This window comes from Hemibagrus wyckioides, linkage group LG07 (genome assembly GCF_019097595.1).
Source record: "Hemibagrus wyckioides isolate EC202008001 linkage group LG07, SWU_Hwy_1.0, whole genome shotgun sequence".
In the NCBI taxonomy this organism is placed as follows: domain Eukaryota; kingdom Metazoa; phylum Chordata; class Actinopteri; order Siluriformes; family Bagridae; genus Hemibagrus; species Hemibagrus wyckioides.
The window spans coordinates 11,176,724-11,200,171 of NC_080716.1; the positions used below are offsets into that span (position 1 = coordinate 11,176,724).

General features: G+C 37.3%; 1 protein-coding gene across 2 annotated transcripts; it reads right to left on the reverse strand.

The window, feature by feature from the left end:
* Positions 1-4: 4 nt before the first annotated feature.
* Positions 5-22,757, reverse strand: mrc1a (mannose receptor, C type 1a). Of its 2 annotated transcripts, XM_058395132.1 has the most exons (31): positions 22,542-22,757; positions 21,647-22,048; positions 21,032-21,205; positions 19,754-19,909; positions 19,535-19,648; positions 19,321-19,461; positions 19,035-19,217; positions 18,528-18,685; positions 18,314-18,427; positions 14,886-15,001; positions 14,642-14,790; positions 14,335-14,531; positions 14,082-14,197; positions 13,786-13,870; positions 12,726-12,870; positions 12,570-12,608; positions 12,235-12,401; positions 12,085-12,149; positions 11,890-11,990; positions 11,665-11,804; positions 8,826-8,940; positions 8,512-8,684; positions 7,362-7,406; positions 4,950-5,052; positions 4,596-4,828; positions 3,761-3,926; positions 2,558-2,710; positions 2,097-2,213; positions 1,813-1,974; positions 1,620-1,652; positions 5-1,448 (listed from the first exon to the last, which is right to left on the reverse strand). In XM_058395132.1, exons 1-31 carry the CDS (start codon positions 22,618-22,620, stop codon positions 1,213-1,215), a joined length of 4,377 nt encoding a protein of 1,458 aa, XP_058251115.1. In that variant the 5' UTR covers positions 22,621-22,757; the 3' UTR covers positions 5-1,212. The 2 variants fall into 2 exon arrangements, with proteins under 2 accessions (XP_058251115.1, XP_058251116.1); XM_058395133.1 differs by lacking the exon at positions 7,362-7,406.
* Between the last annotated feature and the right edge of the window lie 691 nt (positions 22,758-23,448).

A 23,448-nucleotide genomic window follows, 5' to 3' on the forward strand; every position in this document is an offset into this window, starting at 1 on the left:
TACATGCCCCAATTTAAGTTTATTCAATCTTACGGCAACAATTCTCACTCAAAAAGCATACACAGTCACACAACACACTGAACTAAAAAAACAACAGGGAGCTTTACATAAATCATGAACATTTGAGTTCTTGGAATTTTTCACATAAATCAATATTTCACCTTTCTAGATTTCACTCATGAGGTAACACCTCATTACTGACTGTAATAAAGCATATATATATACACATTATATATATATATATATATATTGTAACATGAAAGAATCAGAAATGCTACACTTTGGTTCATTATAGAAATATATAATTCTTCCTCACTCTGCCAGTCATCTTTCCATACAAACCTGTCTTCTTTCATCCATGTTTCTAAACAAAATCATTCAGAAGCCCTTTTTACTAAAAGATAAGTAACAAGACTGAAAACAGAACACATTGGTAGGCTTTCAGCTGAAACTGAAAAGCTGTGTTAAGAAAAATTATTTTTTTTTAATTGTAAATATTCTGATTTTTCTATATATTTCAGTATGGTAAACGATCTGCACAAAATTCACCATCATTCTGATTCGAAGGTGTTTTTTTAGCAGTGCATTAGCCTGTGCTGCAGATACACAGAGTTGTGCAGGTGGTGGTGTATGAATGACAAAAGAGTTCATAGATTTGCATGCATTTTGTGTGAAGGCAATGAAACAATGTGGAACAAGTTTGGAACAATGCAGGTTAGCAATAAAAAAAAAACTCATCAGATAAGTGCTTTACATTTCATAAAGCTGAAGAAAAATATCTAGAACCTCTTTAAAAACATACATAGATTTCATGCCTCATTTCTTTTCAGGTCTTTAAACATTTATTTACAATAAACCAAAATGAAAATACAGAATGTCAATAGCACAGTAGTTCTAAGAATAAAAAATATGGTTGTATACAGTGTATGAAAATGTACATTGTCCCTATATCAATTTGAACATTTTTAGGATTAAAGAAAGCACTATAGGATGTAAATAAGCAACATGTGAGTTCATTGTCTCATGTTAAGCAGTCAGTAGTCAGCATGTTTTGTATGTTACTCTACTAAATAGTGAGCAGATATCTTCCTACAATCAAACAGACATGTTGATGTACAAAAATCATCTATACATATTGATTATTTAAAAAAAACCCATTAATGTAGAAATGTATTGTAACACTGTGCAATTGTGTGTGTGTGTGTGTGTGTGTTATGCATGCTCATTTTGTTCCATGTTGGTAACCAGTCCCTTGGTGTCTACTGTAGCAGTAGCTCGTGTAGGGTTGTTAAAGTAGAGTGTGTTATCAAATGTACACTCTCCAACTACTGGGATAGTTGGTCTTTTATAGAAGAGGAATGCACCCAGTCCTGCGAGAGCAATTATCACCAACACAACTGCTACAGCGATACCAGTGTAGCTATGAGATGCCTTATCCACAATTGGCACTGCAGAGCAAAATGAATCATTAGGAGCAATGAAAAACTGTTCTGAATGAAACACAAAACGATTTCATAGTATCAGGAGTTCCCTGTTTCCTTTTCGAGTTTAATTAGCCTTGAAAAGGGTCTTTTTTTAAATTAATGTTAATGTTAGGAAAGCAGGAGTTTGATACTTACGCACTGCCGGCTGTTTCTCGGTTGGTGGTATAACTAAAAAAGGATGTGTATATGAGATTAAATTCCCCAAGCAGTTTAAGATAATGGATTAATGTAGGTACTTTATAAAAATACTTTTCTATAGGGCAGCACCTTTTTGATCGATATTCTTTATGTGTGTGTGTGTGTGTGTTTGGTCTTGTGTATGACTTACTTTTAGGGGTCTTGCAGATATAGCCTCTATAGCTGCTACAGTGAGAGTTCATCCACAAGCCGCTTTCTGATTTAATCTCCACACAGTCGCCGATGGTACCGGGTGACCGTGGTGTCCAGTTAATGTAGTCCACCACAGTGTTATCAATCCACATCCACTCACCTGATAGATAAACACATACACACCCTTGCTACTTACAGTCCATAGAGCCTGTTTTGGCTGTCTCTGATTTGACATTGAAGCTAATCTAAATGGAACACTTTTAATATAAGTAGGTTTTAAACCTGTGTAGCTGCGGTGGAGGCCAATCCAGAAAGATTTGGCTTCATCGTGCAGAATCTCAGTATTCTGGCGGATAAAGGTGGACTCCAGTGCATCCTCTATACTCACCAGTGATGCACCTGTACATATAGATGGATTATTAGTAGCATTAATAGAAATAAAATAAAGAAATATGAAATCATGGTATTAAGTGTGAAATGGACAACAGCAAAATGCAATATAAGGCTAAAATTAACCAGACATTGTAGGTGTATTAGTATTTCTATGAATACTAATACACCTATAACACTGAAATGTATGGTCTCACTCCTATATAATACAGTAACAATATTGTTCAAATTGTACACTAAAGCTAATTATAGAAATCAAAAAAGCTCTGACAGGAAGCTGGTGTTCCTGAGACATTTTGGGGCTTATTTCAGTGTATGTAAAAAAAAAACAAAAAAAAACTATATGGGCTTACCCATTCTCATACACTCCACTGATGCATGGGCCCAGTTCTCATTCCTTGATGCTACAAAAGTATAACAATGTCCTCGGAAAGGAACCCAGACCTTGAATTTCCTTGGTTCTGGGCAGCGTCCTGGGAGCTGAGGGGGATCAGTTGGGGCAATAACTGCATAATAGTAAACAGAAATGAGCTGTGAACATTTATTTATTTGGAAATAAATAAATAAATAAAAAGTTCATACTAAAAAATAAGTAATATATAAGTCAATAATCTGAAGGAATCCATTGTTCTGAAAGTAAGCTCAATCCAATGTAAGTGTGACACTTTTTGTGTTTACAATAAATGTTTCATTCATTCATTCAGCTTTAGTAACCACTTTATCCTGGTCAGGCTACAGTGGACCTTGAGGTCAAGAGAGTCAACACAGGCTTTTTTACAGATTAAAACCAATGACTTGTCATTGCTATGCTTTCTAAATGGCACAACTATGATTACATTTCGACATATCCAACCTGTGAGAATGACAAAAAAATACACATCCCTGTCTTCATACACACAGAAATGTGATATTTTACTATAGGCAGTATCCCTATTCCCCAGTCTCACTTTGGGGTGTGGTTGTTTTGGGGGTGGGGGGCTAGTTAGTTTGTATATTCTCCCCGTGCCTCAGGAGTTTCCTCCACCAGTCCATAAAATGTGTCACAGTCTGACTGGCATCTCTAAATTGTCTGTGTAGTGTGTGTATAGGTGCATAAGTGTGTGTGTGTGATTATGCCCTGTGATAGACTGGCATCCTGTCTAGAGTGGTTAAGGCTCTGGGTCGTTGACCGGAAGATCAGGGGTTCAAGCCCCAGCACCGCCAAGTTGCCACTGTTGGGCCCTTGAGCAAGGCCCTTAACCCTCTCTGCTCCAGGGACGCCGTATCATGGCTGACCCTGCGCTCTGACCCCAACCTCCAAGGATGGGATATGCGAAGAAAGAATTTCACTGTGCTGTAATGTATGTGTGACAAATAAAGGCTGTTTCATTTCACCCTGCCTTGCACCCTGAGCCTCCTGGAATAGACTCCAGGTTCCCAGTGATCCAGTAGGATAAGTGGATAAGCAGAGAATGGAATGATGGATGAAACTTAACACTACAGTGATAATCAGGGGTCAGAAGTTTTAATCAGAAGTGAAACTTTTTGCTGCTAGTATAATGAGCACTTGGACCTACTTGGTGAGCGTTTGCAGAGAGAGTAGTAGCTTTTGCTGCATTCTGATGTTTTCCATGTTCCATCTGTGTCAATGTATACACAGCCCTGGTTTCTCAGTGGTTCCCCTAAAGCCCATTTGGTGTAGCGCAGTAACCAGTTATCCACCCAGCGGTATCGTCCACCGGTCTACAATGGGGAGCAGCGTATGTGAGAAACCAAGACATGTCTTAAAACCACTTTACTAGCTCATCTAATTCTACATGAAACATAGACAAGTACATGGTATAGTGGCAGAATCCACAAGTCGACAAAGTTATTATAGAATATCTATTGTTTTCAGTTTAGTTGACAGCTTAGTTAAACTCGACGGATTTATCAGTATCACATATCTCTAAAAAACTCTTCAAAAATACCCCCCAAAAATTATTATAGACATTTAAATAATAAGCATAATAAGCCTCATAAAATAAATCTGTAATGAAGGGGTCTGTGGATATTTATTATGATGTTAAAAGAGTGTTCAAAAAGTTTGAGAACACTGCTGGTTTAATCAATTTACAACAAATAGATGGAAAAATGTTTGTAACAAAGTCATTGATTTTCATTTTATTAAATGACCTTATTAGTTATATTTTTAAATCCTGTGAAAATCCTGGATCACAGTAAACTTCTATATGTGACACAGTAAACTTGCAGTTTAATCCTCTGTATTTTATCATAATGGCTATGGGAAACATTATCCATGGATTCATGTATGACATCATGATATCACCGTGGGCTCAGGAACATCTGTCCATATCTCTTGCAACTGGTTTTCCTTAAACTGGGTGATTGAAATCTGTCTAGTGTTCTTACCACATTGCTGTTTAGGCCAATCCACATCGGTTCTTTCAGTCTGGAAATCCTGAGGGTGATGAATGCCTGAGTGACAGAGTCTAACACACTAGCTAAATCAGCATCATCTGCTTTGCACTGCCTCCTTGCTTCATCCCAGCTCATCTTCTCAGTCTGTGCTTTATATGAATCATTTCCTAGTTTAAAATATGATGCTGGTGGCACTGTTGTCGGAGGAACTTGGATCTGAGAATCTGCAGCAGATGAAACACACGCTTTTAATTAAAGGTTTATTGAAATTGGTTTTGCAATATTTGATGATTTCTAAAACATCACTTTCACTGTAATAGTTTTTTTGCATCTTTGTTCACTCACCAATATTCCTCTTGCAGACAAATCCTCGTTTCTCTTCACAGTCCTCAACCTTCCACATGCCAGTAATCCTTTCTGGCGTCTTCACCATAATGACACAGTCAAACTGCAGAAGATGATGATTAAGGAATTATATAATAACCCAAGAAAATGAATTAAGTAAGGCATATAACAATACATTGCCAAGTAAAACAACACATACTACAATCAGATTAAAAAAAAAGGTAGAATGCAGCATATAAAAACATTCTAGACGTTTTTGTGCTTTCAATTTTGTGGAAACAAGAACCACATACAGGTGTGATGGTCAGGTGTCCACCAACCTTTGGCCATATAGTGTAATATGTATAATATACAATATAATAACACACACTCCCATACAGTCAAAGATCAAATGTAGCTTTCAGTATTTACACATTTATTTAACATTTCTGGGAGTATCAGCACTCAGTCTGTACATTTTCCACCATGTCAGAGTCTTCAGTGTTTTCTTAAGGTGTGATATTGTGCTCACAGTATGCTGCAGTGTACTTACCTTTCAGCAACGGAAAAATGTTTTGGACTGCCTAAATAATAATGAGTTCCATGGTGTTTGGTTTAGATAGGATAGTATTTGGATAGAATTCACACAGTAGAGCTGATGGAAATGTCACATTGCAATAACCCGCTTACTGAGGATGGAGCAATGATGCCAAAGGCTAAATGTCTGGCATGACTAAGAATAAAACAAACCCTAGCACTTACAACACCTCACATCATGTGTATTTTCATATCGATTACTTGGCAGGAAATAATAAACAACAACTTTATGCAGTGTTTATTATTGTTCATATTGGATTTATAGGTCTGTGGATAATTATTTTACTGTTAAAAGAGTTTCTGGCTTCAGAAAGTTTGAGAACACCTGCGCTGGCTTCATCATTGTACAACAAATAGAAGGAAAAAGGTTTGTAATAAAGTCATTGATTTTCATTTTATTAAATGACTTTATTTGTTATATTTTTAAATCCTATGTTTTTTTTTGGAAATCACAGTAAGCTTTGAATGTTGATTCAATTCCACTTTAATGTTATCATATGGATATGGGATATGTATGGTATCATATGGATATGGATATGAATATATGAATATGAATATGAATGACATAAATGATAGAACCAAATATAATCAACTAAATAAGTATATAAATCTGACCGTATTACAAATAACAAGGTAAAAATTCCATCTCTATAATATCAATGTTGAGAAAAAAACTGCTTAATTTGCATTGGCTTTTGTTTTCATACTACATTTTATTGCTAGGGACAAGAAGAACAAATAGTCTTATCAGGTAATCAGTAATTATAATCCAGTTATCAGGTTGCATTCCATCACCCTGCAATTTTTTATTGGCAGATATATTCGATTTCAAGAAACGAGCAAAATGCGACTGAGAAACTTCTGACTTGAAGGTGGCAAAGAAATCCATGCGCATTTTAGTAATGTGAATGGTATCTCCAGAAAATGAAGGGCCTGTGTAATAGAAAGTCTTTCCTTTCCCAGAAAAAAAAACTATTGCAAAGGCTATAATAATGAAAACAAAAGAGATCTGTATATCAGTCAAGCAATTGTCTCAGAAAAGCTTACAGGTCTTGGAAAATCATGAAAATCAGATAGCAGCTTTTTAAACTGCATCACAATTTTGTACCACATCAGTTGTTACACATAATCTAAATGAACAATGTCTTCTCAAGTTTTCTATATTATTTTAGCCCCTATTAGAGTCGTATCCACACCGTCACTGCACAAAATGCATAGAATTTGTTGTCGAACAATTAAACATAGAGAGAAGTGGGTAAAGATCACAAGCTAAATTCTGTTCAAGAAAACTGTCTCAATTTTCAAGCTTTGCGTCACTGTAATTGACCTGATGAGAAAAAAGTTTATAAAGATGATTTCAAAGAATGAATCAGTCTCCTGTTGTAGCATCCTAAAATAACGATCCAGAATCCAAGGTAAGAAAAGAGGGAATTTTTCATGTGTCATACTTTGATTTTGATTTTAGTGATGTATGATTGAAAAAAAAAACTTCAGAAGAATGTTCATGTAATCGATTTAAAGAGTGAATCTGGGGCGGTGGTAGTTCATGTGGTTAAGGCTCTGGGTTGTTGACCAGAAGATCAGGGTTCAAGCCCCAGCACTGCCAAGCTACCACCATTGGGCCCTTGAGCAAGGCCCCCAACCCACCCTGCTCCAGGGGTGCTGCATCATGGCTGACCCTGTGCTCTGACACCAATCCCCAAGGATAGGATATGCGAAGAAAGAATTTCACTGTTCAGTATATGTATATGTGACAAATAAAGACAACTTAACTTAATCAGTATAATTCCCCAGTGGAAAGAGACTGAAAGTCAAGCACAGTTATGGTAGACCTACCTGGTTTTCTTCTTGAAAGTCATAATTCCACCTTAAGATGTGAGCCTGTATTGAAAAGAGTAAGCATTTACAAAAGATTTAAGAACTCAGTATATAATAGATGATATGTGATGACATGACCACATGTAAAGTCGAATGTTCTTCAAACACAAGACAAGAAAACGTTTTTTTGTTTCTTTGGGTGTGTTTTTTTTTAAATAGTAGTAGATGGAAAGTCCTACTTTCAGAACCCAAGTCCAACATGCAGGTGAAGATATCTTGCAGTTCCATTTATAAGTATTTCACTGTGTTCTAAAACTCTAGCTTTAAATGAGAAAGTTAGGAAACTACAGGATGACCCAAAGACTCAAAGCCTCAAGTAAATCCCAAGAAAAAGAAAGAAAACTAAGTGGCTTTGATTTATACTCAAAAAAGCACATGATCTAAATATATCGACATGTGATATAAGGTTCATCTGCAAGTCTCCGAGAAGTTCCTGATGGACAGAGGCCCAAGACATGCTCATCTTGCATTTGTCGTATCATCTGTGATTTAGCAACATGCACACAAAGACTGGACAAAGACTGGACATCACAAAGGTGCAAAACAGAAAACTCCGGTAGTAAGTTAACGTCACCCTCTAGAATGGTCTCGCCAATACGAGGATTCGTCTTCTCAGAAAAGATGACGAAAGCACACAGAAGCAAGAAATGTGGCAGAAATTATAAAGAGATTTCCAGCAATAAACAAGGAAAATCTCTTACAAGCAATGAAACACAGCAACCACAAGCTGTGAGGTAGCAGCATATGACATGGACAGAAGAAGAAGATGAAATCTTTTGTTTAATTCTAGGGAGTTTCCATTGAGCTTCTTTGTATTTAAGGCAGATGAGGACAGAAGTATCTTTGTAGCTATACCTCTGCATGACCCCCACTGCCATAGATTATCCTGAAATTATCCTGCTGTGCTTGAATCTTATCACCCAGAAGCCAAAGTAGCCAGACAGCGCTGAATCAACTTTAAGGGGTTGAGCTTTAGCATGTGAGTAACGTTACATAATAAAGAGCATTGCTTTCACTAAGCAGCAAAAATTCATAATGAACAAGTGATCATGTGAATCTAACAGAATAATACATGATTATGTGTATATAATAAAGAAAAGGCACTTGCATCTGATCCATATGTTCTGCGTCCATCTGGAAATGATACTGGAAAACCTTTAGCCCAGTTGGTGTACCGGACACCTTTCCCATCTGTCCAGAGGAAGCGCATCTCCCAGTTGACATCATTCAAGCCAATCCACATGTCATCACGTGCATTGAGCATCATAGTGGTGAGAAATGCTGAGAAGAACGGGAGACAGTAAAGCAGCCTTACTGTTTAATTTCTCAGCACAAATGACATTACTGTTAGTAACGTTATGAAAGACAAGTGCAGAGGTAAAACTTTTATGAAATAGTTTGCATTCTTTTTCAACGAGTTACCCTGCTCCGGTTGAGTCAGAATGGACACTAAGTTGCCTCCTTGGAAAATGCAGTATTGTCGAGCATCATGCCACGTTTTCTCTTCGCTACTATCTTTCCCTACAAATTTATAACACTGGAGAGAAACGTAAATAATGTCAGACAAGCAATGTTTTATTGTTTCAGTTTAGTAACATTGGGGCTCAGTTAGCAATCTTTTAGTAAAATTGTGTGTAAATGTCATTGTGTAAAACCCAAACCTAATCTAAATATTTTAGAAATGCTGATTTTCTTTGTACTTGTGTGCATAAGTTGATGATTGGCAAAAAATTACAAAAAAAGAAAGAGGTAAATTAAGTGAGGTGAAAAGAAAATAGTTTGAAAAAAACATGTAGCTACTGTATCCAGATGTTTCTGCAACACATCACATGGAAACATGGACATTTACTTTTACAATCAAAACTAAAAGAAAGGCCACTGATGGCAGACTATGAAGCATATGGCACAGTGAAGCTCGAACCCCTTTAACACTGTGTTCCAGTCTGCTGGCAGAATGGAAATTGACTTATCTGGCATTTTCAGTCAGTATAAACAAATGAATTATTTTATCGCATCTTATATTGCATTTTATATCGCATATTTTTAAGCAAATCTGATATAAAGTATAATTAGTCAGGACACTGTTGGCTTTCAGTGTGAGACGTTTTTGCCTTTGTTGGGATAACCTTACAAAGAATTTTGATAACGCCTTTCAATTTTACAGGCTTATAAACAAGCACTTGAGGCATCTCAGAGATGATATCAATCTATTTACTTTGAAGATATCAATAGTTGTGTCAAAAAATAGCCCTTTTTAACCTTTTCTATGAATAGATTGCCTGAAGTAAACTAGTTAAAAGCCCTGAGAGTCTAACTTCATATTAACTTCCAAGTAAACACAAGTGTGGAGTGTGACATGAAATTTAAACAAGAAATTCGATGCTGAAAATGGGCACCCCAAAACCCCCAAAAATTCAACTTTTTGGCCTCTGGCAAAAAGAGTTAAGATATACCAGATTAAGTGAAGTGTTATTAAGTGGTGGCTCTAAATGTTGCACAGATTATGGATCACTTACATGCCTCTTGAGCCCATCCTACTTTCATACAGTCTTAATTGAACAACTAGTCTTTGTTTGGTTTACAAATTTTATGTTTACTTGCTTTCTTTATTTTTATTTTAATATATAGAAAATAAATATATATGATACCTTAAAATATTTTAAAATATAATGGCTTTAATAAGAAAAGACTGTGTCTCACTAAACATTTATTAAATTTGGGTTTGTAATCTAAACACATAGCTTTTTAAGGTCATATATATATATATATACACTATATTGCCAAAAGTATTCGCTCACCTGCCTTGACTCGCATATGAACTTAAGTGACATCCCATTCCTAATCCATAGGGTTCAATATGACGTCGGTCCACCCTTTGCAGCTATAACAGCTTCAACTCTTCTGGGAAGGCTGTTCACAAGGTTTAGGAGTGTGTTTATGGGAATTTTTGACCATTCTTCCAGAAGCGCATTTGTGAGGTCACACACTGATGTTGGACGAGAAGGACTGGCTCTCAGTCTCTGCTCTAATTCATCCCAAAGGTGTTCTATCGGGTTGAGGTCAGGACTCTGTGCAGGCCAGTCAAGTTCCTCCACACCAGACTCTGTCATCCATGTCTTTATGGACCTTGCTTTGTGCACTGGTGCACAGTCATGTTGGAAGAGGAAGGGGCCAGCTCCAAACTGTTCCCACAAAGTTGGGAGCATGGAATTGTCCAAAATGTCTTGGTATGCTGAAACATTCAGAGTTCCTTTCACTGGAACTAAGGGGCCAAGCCCAGCTCCTGAAAAACAACCCCACACCATAATCCCCCCTCCACCAAACTTTACACTTGGCACAATGCAGTCAGACAAGTACCGTTCTCCTGGCAACCGCCAAACCCAGACTCGTCCATCAGATTGCCAGATGGAGAAGCGCGATTCGTCACTCCAGAGAACGCATCTCCACTGCTCTAGAGTCCAGTGGCGGCGTGCTTTACACCACTGCATCCGACGCTTTGCATTGCACCTGGTGATGTATGGCTTGGATGCAGCTGCTCGGCCATGGAAACCCAATCTGAAGGCCACATGAAGTTTGGAGGTCTGTAGCGATTGACTCTGCAGAAAGTTGGTGACCTCTTTGCACTATGCGCCTCAGCATCTGCTGACCCCGCTCTATCAGTTTACGTGGCCTACCACTTCGTGGCTGAGTTGCTGTCGTTCCCAAACACTTCCACGTTTTTATAATACAGCTGACAGTTGACTGTGGAATATTTAGGAGCGAGGAAATTTCACGACTGGATTTGTTGCACAGGTGGCATCCTATCACAGTTCCACGCTGGAATTCACTGAGCTCCTGAGAGCGACCCATTCTTTCACAAATGTTTGTAAAAACAGTCTGCATGCCTAGGTGCTTGATTTTATACACCTGTGGCCATGGAAGTGATTGGAACACCTGATTCTGATTATTTGGATGGGTGAGCGAGTACTTTTGGCAATATAGTGTATATATATATATATACACAGGAGCAAGTGTTGGATATATGTTTTGGATATATGTTATATATGTTTTGCAGAAATTACAGGATATTTTTTTATGAATACCTAAATTCTTGTGTAAATGATCCTATGAACATTTTAAGAATAAAGTTCCTTCTATCCAGACTGATAAATGAGGCCCAATGTCTGTTGTAGGCCGGTATTGAGGGTGGAAAGTTATGAAAAGTTATTACTATTCACTATCTTTGTAAAGCTGTTGTTTTGGTCAAAGTAGATTCACTCACTTTTCCCTGAAAGGCAGTCCAGTCAGAACTACAGCCTCCCTTTGGGACAGTGGTAGGAGCCACTGTGTTGGCGACGAAGTTATTGCTTCTTTTACAGATAGAGGCTAACTGTACTCCACAGTTGATATCATTCCAGAATCCTGAGAAAGAGATGATTTCATGCATCTCCAAAATGTATTGACAACAACCAGATTATTCAGATTAAAGTGGATGAGGTGGTCTTACCCATACTCTTGTAAATTGTAACACAGTTTTCATCGTTATTGGCAAAGTTTGGTTCATTCTGGTTCCATGCTGTATAGACAACCGGGGAACCATCCACCCAACTGGAAGTAGAAGAAAATGTTAATAAAGCTAAAAAATAGACCTGCCAAACGATTTTCTGAGCTTCCCCTTGTATCACTATGTAGTTAATGCTACCTGAAGGATTTATCCAATGCCACTGTCATTCCAATGTAGTACTGATCCTCTGTGCCTCTTGAAATCTGTAAGATTTCATTCATAAAATATGAATAACTTCACAATTGACATTAACAAAACAGATCAGAGGCACTGGTTTTGGTCCCTTACCTGTTTATATAGAAACTTCCTCTCGGATTGACCGGTAATGACAACAAGGTCAGAATGGTTCTTCTTACAAAACGCCCGAGCGGATTCCATATCCAGGCGATCATTATTAATGTAGTACTGACTACCATTGAACTGAATCCAGCCATCATCTGTAATGTTAACCTGTACTGTGGAGCATAAAATATACACCACAAGAACGTCAGACTGTCCAAAGTTAACACTTTAATCTATTTTTAGTATAATCAAACCATCATGACTAATCAATAGCAGCTAAATTAGAAATCTAATTTAGAATAAAAGGGTGGGCAGAATGAATTAATTAAATGGAGCAATACCTTGAGGGCTGCTTGTAGGTGGAGGTTTTGGAGTTGTACCTGTTGTAAAGGTCAAAGGAGTTAAACATTAGTACTAACTACAGCTTGAAACTGTGTACTGAAATTGTGTGTGTGTGTGTGTGTGTGTGTGTGTGTTGTTTTGGCTGGACTACCTACCCAGTTGTATCTGACAGATCCAATCATTGTAGGCTTCACAATCCCTATCATTCCACCTATGGCCATAGTAGAAGCTGGCTTCTGCACAATGCTCATTAGAATTGTAATTATTGGGCTCCCCATATGCCCAGTTCTCGTAGTTTGACTAACATGCAGGAACACACACACACACACACAGACAAACACACACACACACACACACACACACACAGAAACAAAGGAGGAAATTTAGGCATAATAACACAGATTTTGCTGCTGCTTTACACAAAGATAAAAAAAAGTGATTCTGATATTTTTATATCTCTAAATTATGTTATCAGTTTTCCAACATTTGAATACAAACCAAGTTTATGATTGGTTCTTTGTTATTCCTGTACTACAAATATGAATTTAAGGCTAGATTATGCAGACTATGTTGGTGTAATCTGCGATCATATACACCGATCAGGCATAACATTATAACCACCTGCCTAATATTGTGTTGGTCTCCTTTTTGCTGCAGCCTCCATGGGCCCCAACTTGCAACTTACAGGACTTAAAGGATGCTGACAAGACTTAAAGGATACTTTTGATAGATACTGACCACTACAGACCGGGAACACCCCACAAGAGCTGCAGTTTTGGAGATGCTCTGATCCAGTGGTCTAGCCATCATAATTTGGCCCTTGTCAAACTCGCTCAAATCCTTACGCTTGTCCATTTTTCCTGCTTCTAACACATCAACTTTGAGGACAAAATGTTCACTTGCTGCCTAATATATCCCACCCACTAACATGTGCCATGATGAGGAGATCATCAGTGTTATTCACCTCACCTGTCAGTGTTCATAATGTTATGGCTGATCGTGTAAAATGCCATCACAATAAAATGACTTAGTACTCTAAAAAAATTAAATATATCACCAGGAATACATATATTTAACAAAAATAATATACTTAAGTTTATGCTAAACCAGTTATGGTTTATAGTATTTTTAAACATGGAATCTAGCTGAAAAAAAAAACCCTTAGGCAAGGAATAGGGTCATACAAAAATAGACAGCAAAAATTAAAGAACTCACTGAAGTTTCATCTGACCATACAAAGCCAGCATTATCATCCAGCATATTAAAGCCAATCCATGCTGAGTCACTTCCCCCACCGTACCTTTGAGAGGACAGTAAATAATTAATCATTTTATGAATGAAAAATGTTATCATTAAATAGATAATAAATAAATAAATAAATAATATAAAATATTTTATAAATAAATAAATATTTTTACTATTTTTTATCAATGAGGTAGAGAGACACTCATAAAATCATTGAAATCATTAAAAACTATTTTAATTGCAAAGAACACAGAAAACATATGTACGGTAAACTGTTGGTTTCAGCTTCAGAGTGAAAGCTGGCAAGATCACCACCAATGGCTCTGCAGAAATCACGTGCTTCCAACCAGGTTTTCTTATCGTCTTTTCCATTTCTAAATACCTACGAAATCAGGACGAAGCACAACGGATGTATGTCGCATGAGAATGTGTACAGAGCATTATATCTACAAGGAATTTTTGTTAAGAATTAACAGAGCATGTTAATGCAGTAACACGCTGTGTGTGCAGTGGCTTTACCTGAATGCAGCTGCCAGTGTCTTTTTTTATCCATTTAGAGGGGCAACTTAGAGGTTGTGTTGCAGGAGGCTCTTTGGTTGTAGTAACACCCTCAGCTATTTTCTTGCAGATGTACTTCTCTTTACTGTCACATTTGATTACATCCCATAATCCTGCTGAAGTCCCAGTTCGCATGGCAACACAGCCTTGGTTTCTAGCTACATTTCAGGTACGCAAATAAAGTCAGCTTTGCATGACTTTATATAAGTTGAACGTCACTACAATATTCAGGGTATTACAAAAAATAAATAAATAATAATGTACATACCTGGCATTCCTACATTAAAGTGTGTAAATTTGACAGTTTGCTTATTTGTCCACTGAAAGCGATCTATCCGTTCTGTATTGGAAAGACCAATCCAGAAATATTTTTCAGGCCGCAAGCCAACCTGGCTGATGAGAAATGCATTCTCATACCTAAAATGAGGTACACACACACACAGAGGTCCAGGCAGGTAAGTAGTCTCATTTGTCATTGTATGAAAGCAGTATTTGATTAATGTGTGTTTTACCTGTCTGTAACTTGTACTAGGTTTGCTGCAGTTTGTCCACATGCTGTTTGTGCTTCATCGAAGGTTTTGGCCTCTACAGCAATGCTATAGCAGTGGGAGCTGAACCGGATCCAACCCTAAAACAGAACCACAGAAACCAGACCCAGTTCATTTGTATGTATATACAGTGTATATATATATGTGCATATTTATTTTAGGTATATATACACAGTACTGTGCTAAAGTCTTAAAGTCTTAATGTGTAAAGAAAGTTGCCTTCAAGTAAAAAAATGTAACACTTTCTATAAATATATGTTTTTTTAAAATCTATTTTAATGAGCAGTAAACACTAATAAAGGAAACAATTTTAATATTTGAAGTGAAACCCTTTAAAACCCATAGTAGTCTCAAACATCAGTAGTTTGGTAAAGAGATTGTCCAGTTAGTTTTTCTGACCATTTTGCATAATTTCTCTTTGACCATCAAACAGTTTTGTTTTTGTTTGTTTGTTTCTGAAAAGTTTTATTACTGTAACATTATTTCATATTTATTTACTATTGTATATTTAAAATAATTTTAAATCTTAAAGAATATTACTTCATGTTTTTGTCAAAAATAATTCAAATACCTAAGATTTTTACAAAGTACTGTATGTATATTAGTGATATGGGCCCTACGTACTGTGCTTGTAGTCTTTTTGCATAATAACCTTAGAAAGCATACTTGTGAGATCCTCATTTGTACATGGGGTTTTATCTAGTTTCCTCACACCTCTCAAAAATGTGCTGGTATGTTAACTGGCTCTGATAAATATCCCATAGGTGTGAAATTGTGTGTTTAATTTTGTGCCCTGGGATGGATTCAGGGGCGTATTTATTTTCACACCCAGTGTTCCCAGGATATGAATTCACCATGACCCTGTCCAGGATTACTAAAGATGAATGAATAAAAGTCTGTGGACAGGATTATCAGTCTGTGTGGCACTGCATAATGAGATTAAATGACAATGTTTAGGCTGTAGATATTGTTAAATAAACCATTAACAAGTCGTCACTAATATCAGTGTATTTAAAAACTTACCACATGTCAGGGAAATCATATAACAAGAATGGCTTTACAGTTAGTTCCCTAGGGTTAACACAGAGTCAAACAGAACACCATTTCACAATCAAAAAAAAAAGTTCATCATAAGCATTTTCCTACTGAGTTTAACCTTTTGACTGCAGCAATATTTTTTAAGCTTTATTGTTTTAGGAACAAGAAGTCAGCAACTATTCATGCTCTTTCATGATGAAAATCACATCTTTCTTTTCCACACCCTTTTAATCATTCTCTCACTAAAGGGAAGAAAGTCATTGTTTGAACAAATGTCACCCCACTAGAGAATGGAATCTTAGCTGGCTGAATATTTCACAAGAGTAAGCAGGATGTCATGTGCTGGTACTCTGAGTGAAAAGGCTGAACCAACAGTTATGGTTCAAATCTAATTTAAGGCAGCTCTCAGGATTCCCTGGCCCAAGATGAACGAAGACAACTGCCCCAGGTCACAGCTCTCTGGCAGTGCCAGATTTTATGCTTTGGTCTACATGGAGCTCCAGGAGCCTTTTAGCAGGTCATGTTCATATATCCTAAGACCCCTCCTATCTAATCACGTTGTGGTACACTCTGAAAGCTAAGCCCAACACACTCACCACCAACCAGTGCCATTTTAGAAGAATCTAGTATCTAGAGGACTTAGCTTGAAACCTGGTGAAAAATAAGATGAAAAACACTGAGGCCATGAAGGAATTCCCACAGCCTATCAAGACCCCAGGTGAGTTCTTTTCTTGGGTTGGTGGGTTACAATAGGTTCTCTGTAAATACTCTCCAGCATAATGTTCCTCCTCAAGAGAATGGACTGTCTAGATTTTTTTTTTAGAGACCCTTATCATAGATGCAGTGATGGTGAACTCAGACTGCAAACCAACACAATGACCATGGAACTGGGATCTCAACAGTTAGGGAGGAGCAATGTGCACCCATTGTTTTTTGATTAGTTGTAAACTCCCTCCTGCAGAAAATAAATATGTAGAAATGGAGGTTCTACATCCCCAAGAGGCCCTTCATCCTCATCTCCCGTCTATACCCATGCCAAATAAATGGTGTGGGGAACTAGGAAGCCTCTAAAACCTCTGAAGACTGACAAACCAATCACAGCACCATGGCCAGTGCTAACTCAGATGAAAAACAAATGCACATGCATGCAAAGTAAAGAAAGCAACAACTGTGAATGGTTTCAGGGTGATGACTACACACTGTGAGACTAGCAGTTTTTCCAGGAAAAAATAAATAGGCAACCAACACACAGCCCAAATGCAGTGGAGGCAAAGAACTTCTCTATGTACAGTATGACTAAAGACTCCATGACTTCCTCTCACAGGATTACTCAACCACAAACTGAGTACAAATAGTTCATTAAAAAGTTACACACAGTAATAAAATCTCTCTTTTCTCATTCTTAGCATTTTTATGGATACTATTTTATTCCCCTAAAAACATAGGGCAAAATTACATATATAAAAAAAATCTCTTAGCGGATATTTAATAGCATTAAGTATTTAAAAGTTTGTTATTCTTGGATTTTTTTCACATTCCCAAAGACTTTTGTTGTTTCCTTTGAACAATTATGTTTGCTTGGGATGAAATATGATGCTGTACACGTGTATAATCTCTTTGTTTTCCACCACTATTGGATCACCCTTGAAGTAAGGTAAAGGATTCCAAAAATAAGTACATCAAGAAAAAGACCTTTGACCCAGCATTATATATGACAGTGGATCACTGATGCTTTGAGGCTGTATTGGGATTAGTGGATCATTGGCACTATGAAGATTAATGTCATCAAAAGATAAAACCTGACAGCCTTCAATAAGATAATAGCCATCTCATCCCCTGTATTTGAACCCTAGTGAAAATGATCCACTAGGTCTGATTTCAAGAACACGGTTTATACGCATCCCTGTAAAATAGGATCTTAAAATGTTTGGCATGCAGAAGTGATACAAAATCCCTCGAAATATCACAAAATAGAGAAGACATTACAGAAAAAGGCTCTATTAATTGTATTAATTATGAGTAAACAGATTTATTTTAAAACTAGTGTTCAAGTGTGAAATGAAAACATAGAGCATGTGTTTACATTATAATATCACCAATATACTTTCTTTGTGTACTTATTTTTGTTCACTTTCAAGAAGGCTATTAATCATTCTGAATATGTACATAGTTCTCCACTGTATGTGGTTTAGTGGTTTCAGCTACAAAACAAAAGAACAGTGGGAAATAAAGTACTGGGCATTTTGTGTGTGAGTAATAAAAATGAAATACATATTAAATCCCTCTTAAAGGTGTGTGTGTGTGTGTGTGTGTGTGTGTGTGTGTGTGCAGAGAAAGAAGAGGGTATGACTCACAGCAGGACATCCAGGACTGATCACCTCAGATGATCCTGCAGGTTTAGTGGAGGCTTTCTTCTTACACATGTAGCTATACTTCTTTTCACACATGTTATCAGCCCATTTCCCATCCTAAAGCAGAATACAAAACCTAGTCACTTATCTAATAATCACTTTTCAGACTGAGACATTACTATAGAAACACCTCCAGTGTGCCACCTTCATACTGTACCTTTCCTTTCATGAGAACACAGTCTTCTCTGAGGAAATCTGTGTGTGTAGGTTCTCCTACAAGCCACTTGGTAAAGGTGACATGGGTTCTGTCTGACCATTCAAACAGGTTCTGAGTCTTCTGATCATTTAGACCTATCCATAATTCATCGGTGGGCACTGCAGTACAAACACACGTGTCCAAGTCAGTGGTGGAAACTAGCCCATACGTTAAGCATCATATGCAAGCCTTAGGGTCTAAAATTGTAGATTTTCTTCTCTAACTAAAAATGCAAATCATTATTTCCTATGGTGCACACGACCAATTCAGAACTGTTACTTTAGTAGATAGAATATGTTCAAGGTGTGTCCATGTATGTGTATAAGTGTATGTGTGTATTGTTTGTTTTTTGTAATTATGCATTTTCTTAAACATTCTAGAGATTTTATTATGGTTACAAGCATCGTGATGCTCTAGTTTCTAGGTTAAGCGAAAACGGATTACGTAAAAAGGTTCTTATGCTCTTACAGTATCCACTCTGTGATATAATAAAGCTGTGCTCTTCTATATTGTGAATACTGGTCAGGTCGGCTTCTTCTTTGCGGCAGGCAGTCAGCGCATCTTTCCACATCATCTTAGTACGGGAGAGAGAGTAGCAGTGACCAGAATATGGCACCCAGTTGGATGGACAGAAACTGGGCTCGTCTTTACCTATCAAACACACACACGCAAATCACACGAGTGACTGAGGAACAAAAAGTTGAAAGGTATTAAGGAACTTGCAGATGTGTGTATATGTGCCTCTATAACTTACCCACTGAAGGTGTAATGGTAGTGGAGTTTCCTTTGCGGCAGATGTATCCCAGTTTACTACTGCAGGCCATACTCTCCCATTTCGATGCTTTCCCAGCATTAAGTGCTGCACAGTTCATGCCAGGCTCCAGTAAGGGTTGACCTAAAGGATGAGGTGGGAGTAACACCATGCTTGGAAATAGTTTAAAATCATGTGTTTATGTGTGAGCACTCACCTGGAGCCCAGTTCAGATATCTAAAGGGATTTCCATTGCTCCATTGCCAGCCACTTTCAAAATCCAGACTATTCAGTCCAATCCAAAGCGATGAGCTAAGTATATTAGTTAATCCTGGGGAAAACAAATACTTTCTATATTATATGTAATAAATAGGCAACCATTATATAAAACCTTTCTGTTAATTGGGTTTACTGATTTGAAGTCAGAGTTTTGTACCTGATATGTATGTTTGCTCATGGAGCTCCATGATGCTGAGTAGATCAGCATCTTGCTGCAGGCAGCTTTTGCGGGCTTGATGCCAGGTCAGAACTGATTGAGTGTTCCTCTGGTATAACACACCTGTTACTGGATCGGTGTCCCAACCTGATGATGCTAACACACCACAGACATAGAGTATTACAAATAGACACACACACACACACGCATACACGCACACACGCACACTCACACACACACACACACACACACACACACACACACACACACACACTGGAATAACATAAAAAAGTAACAGAGAAATAGAAAAACTTATTTCTACAATATTACTGAAGTGTATTTATCAAAAGTCTCACGGAAAACATCTCCTGCCATTTAAATCCACACCAGATTTTTCAATACTTTAGATAATCTTGGATGGCTCTATGCTTTTGCAAGGAGGCTTGCTTGACCTCTATCTTCCTATATAGTCCTCAATAAGAGCTTCAGAAAAAGGAAAGGAAAGAGACACTGCAGGCTGATGAAACTGGCCATTATAATGACAGCTACAGTTAATAAGTTTTCTATGATAAAATTGTGATTTATTTATTTGAATATTTAATGAAATCATACCTTCATGCCTAATGCAAACATTTTGGTTCACAGGAAAGAAAGCAAGGAGCAGTCCAATGGCAAGAAAGGCAAGGTATTGATGAGTAAACATTTTTTTAACAGATGTCCCCAAAGTGATCAGGGCTTTGTTAATGACTGGTGACCTAACCACATTATTTCTAAACATTATTCTGCATTCAGTTAATGCATAGACAAGTAGAACATAAACAGCCCCCTAAATAACACCAAGGCAGCAAAAACTTTTACTTACATCTGCAATAAAACAGGAAAATACAGAGGAAACAACTTCACAGGAAGCATGTGTTTCAGCAGGTCAGTCCCCAGACCTGATTTTGGGCCTGACCCCCAGTTATATGGCTCAAATTTAGCACACAATAAAAAGGAAAGTCATCTGTTCCAGCTACCACAGCACTTACTACACAGCTGTGTCTGTCCTTCCTGTTCATCCACTTTTTGTCAAATCAGCAACTATCCTAAATGTATCTACACTCAAAAAAACTCCCAGTGAAACCTAAGGAACTTAATGCAGGGGTAATGTTTACCATTCCATACCATACATTCAGTACGTCTAAGGGGATAACATCTCTATTATTGTATTATAGCTATTCATTATTCAAAGATTTCATAATCTCATAAAATGTTACTAATAAATCAGTGTTCTCTTACATCTTGTTGGACAGAAACCCCATTTCTTGTCATTGTTGTAGTCAGTGACTGTGGCGCACCAAATCTGTCCATCTGATCGGCCATCAAGGGTGCACTCAGCGTACCACTTCTCACCATACTTAAAGGGAAACTGACAGGGGATTCCCAGAGCATTGCCACCAATTGTGAATGTCTCTGCAAAAAAACATATGTAAAGAAGAAGTGATAGTGGAAGAATGAAAGAGTGTGGATAAGAAAGCCTCAATCTTCAGACTTATATTTGTCCTGTATATAAACAAGCACCTACTGAAAAGGGTTTCTTTAGGCATATACATGTAAATTGTTCTTAGTTTTTTATTCAAATTGTGCAGTCTAAGCATTGTAACCACTCATAGCATGTTTCTCCTGAACCCTTTAGTCTGGCTTATAGTTTTTAGATATTTAAACCTGCTGCTGTTTGATCAGGCTTCATGAATCATTAAAAATGTATAAATTCATCTATCGTCGAGTTTCAATATGCCACATCACCACATAAGGTCAGTTGTGTACAGCCAAGTGATCAAGTGACCTATGAAAATGTTACACTATAATCAAAACAGCATTATATAAACCTCTACGAATGAAAGTAGATCCTACCTTCATAGCCGTGAGAGCACAGGTCTTGCTTATTGCCGTATATCTGCCAGCGGCTCCAGGAACCTGTCCCCGTGTACAGCAGTACGTTGGGCTCATGGCGATTGCCGTAATTCAGATGCAACGGTTGGCCCTTTATACCAAACAGAGTCTCATTCTTGCACTCCCATGTCTGCATAGGACTGAGCTCATTGCAGGGGACCAGAACAACTCGAACCCATTCTTTAAGGTCCTGAGCACTGAGGCACAGCTTGTGGGAGATGCTTAGGATCCGAGAAGAGGAAATCCATCGGAAACGCTGTGTGTCTGAAGACAAGTCACAGTCACCGACCTGTACCGCGTTGGGATCTACCACCTTCACACATTTGTTGTGAGCCTCGTTGAAGATGAGGAAAGCACTGCTGTCTGTACAAAGAAAGGAGAAAACATCAAATATAGGCTCATCTATTAACTACTATAAAACCTCTGTCAACAAGCTATTATCTATTGAAAATATTTAGACTGCTTAGACTTTCATTCAAACTTTCACTACAAATGTTAGTTTCAGGAAGTTTTTCCTGTTGTCTCTAGCTTGCTCAATATAAATGTATGAACATTAATTATTAATCTTTGTCATTTTTATTCTAAATATTACTATTTCTATAAAGCTGATTGGAGACAATGTCCACTGTTAAAAGTGCAATACAAATAAAATTGAATTAATGCCCTGGGTGATTTTAAATGCTATTTCAAGTCAGGACATACCACAAGCATCACACCTGTTCCACAATCAACAGTTAAGTACATAACCAGCATTTCTCTATTAAATAAAAGACATTTGGAATCTCTCCGAATAGATCTGTGTGTTTGCACACATCTATCTGACCTATCTAGACATACACACATATTTATTCCATACCCAGCTGCACAGTGTAGTGCAAAGCTGTGCAGAGGCACAGCAGCACAAACAGAGGAAAGTGGAGCTTCTTCATGTCCATCCTTTAGTTCATAATCCAGGAAGAATAATCCAAGGAGTGAGTTTTGTCTTTATGTGTTTGTGTGGGTGTGTGTGTGGGTGTGCGACTTTCTTCTCTAGTGAATAGTATGAAGCTAACAAACCATGTGAAACAAATACACATCCCTCATTTGTTTAAAGGTTGAAGTGTGAATCCTTTTTGGGGTGGGAGTTAAAGACAGGAACAATGTGGCAATCTAGAGGATCTCTATCTCCTTCTCTCACTTACTCATGCACAATAGTGCACAGACACACACATGCTCACAACAAAACACACCACTTTAGAAACTGCATCAGACCTTTATTTATTATTATTATTATTATTGTTGTTTCTTTTATCATTTTGATGTGTATTTATAATTGATGGGGTTAAATCAATTGATTCATAAATTAATTCAAGTAGTGTCCAGAAATGTTCTCCTCATTATGTTAGAAGAATTTACTCTGAAGTCTAAGTTAACTGTTCTTTTAACAGTGGATTGAATTTTCCATTTTTAATAGAAATACTGTAAAAATAACACTTCATTTAAAATGATTGAAAATCTAGTTAAAAGAATGACATACAACAATTCAGTCTACTTTAAATCTCTCTCTCTCTCTCTCTCTCTGTGTGTGTGTGTGTGTGTGTGTGTGTGAACAAGACATACACTTAAGTTCATATGTAAGATAAATTCACTAAATTCTCAGGTCATTCATACAGCAATTATGTAGTTGTATATATATATATATATATATATATATATATATATATATATATATATATATATATATATATATATGTGTGTGTGTGTGTGTGTGTGTGTGTTTAGAT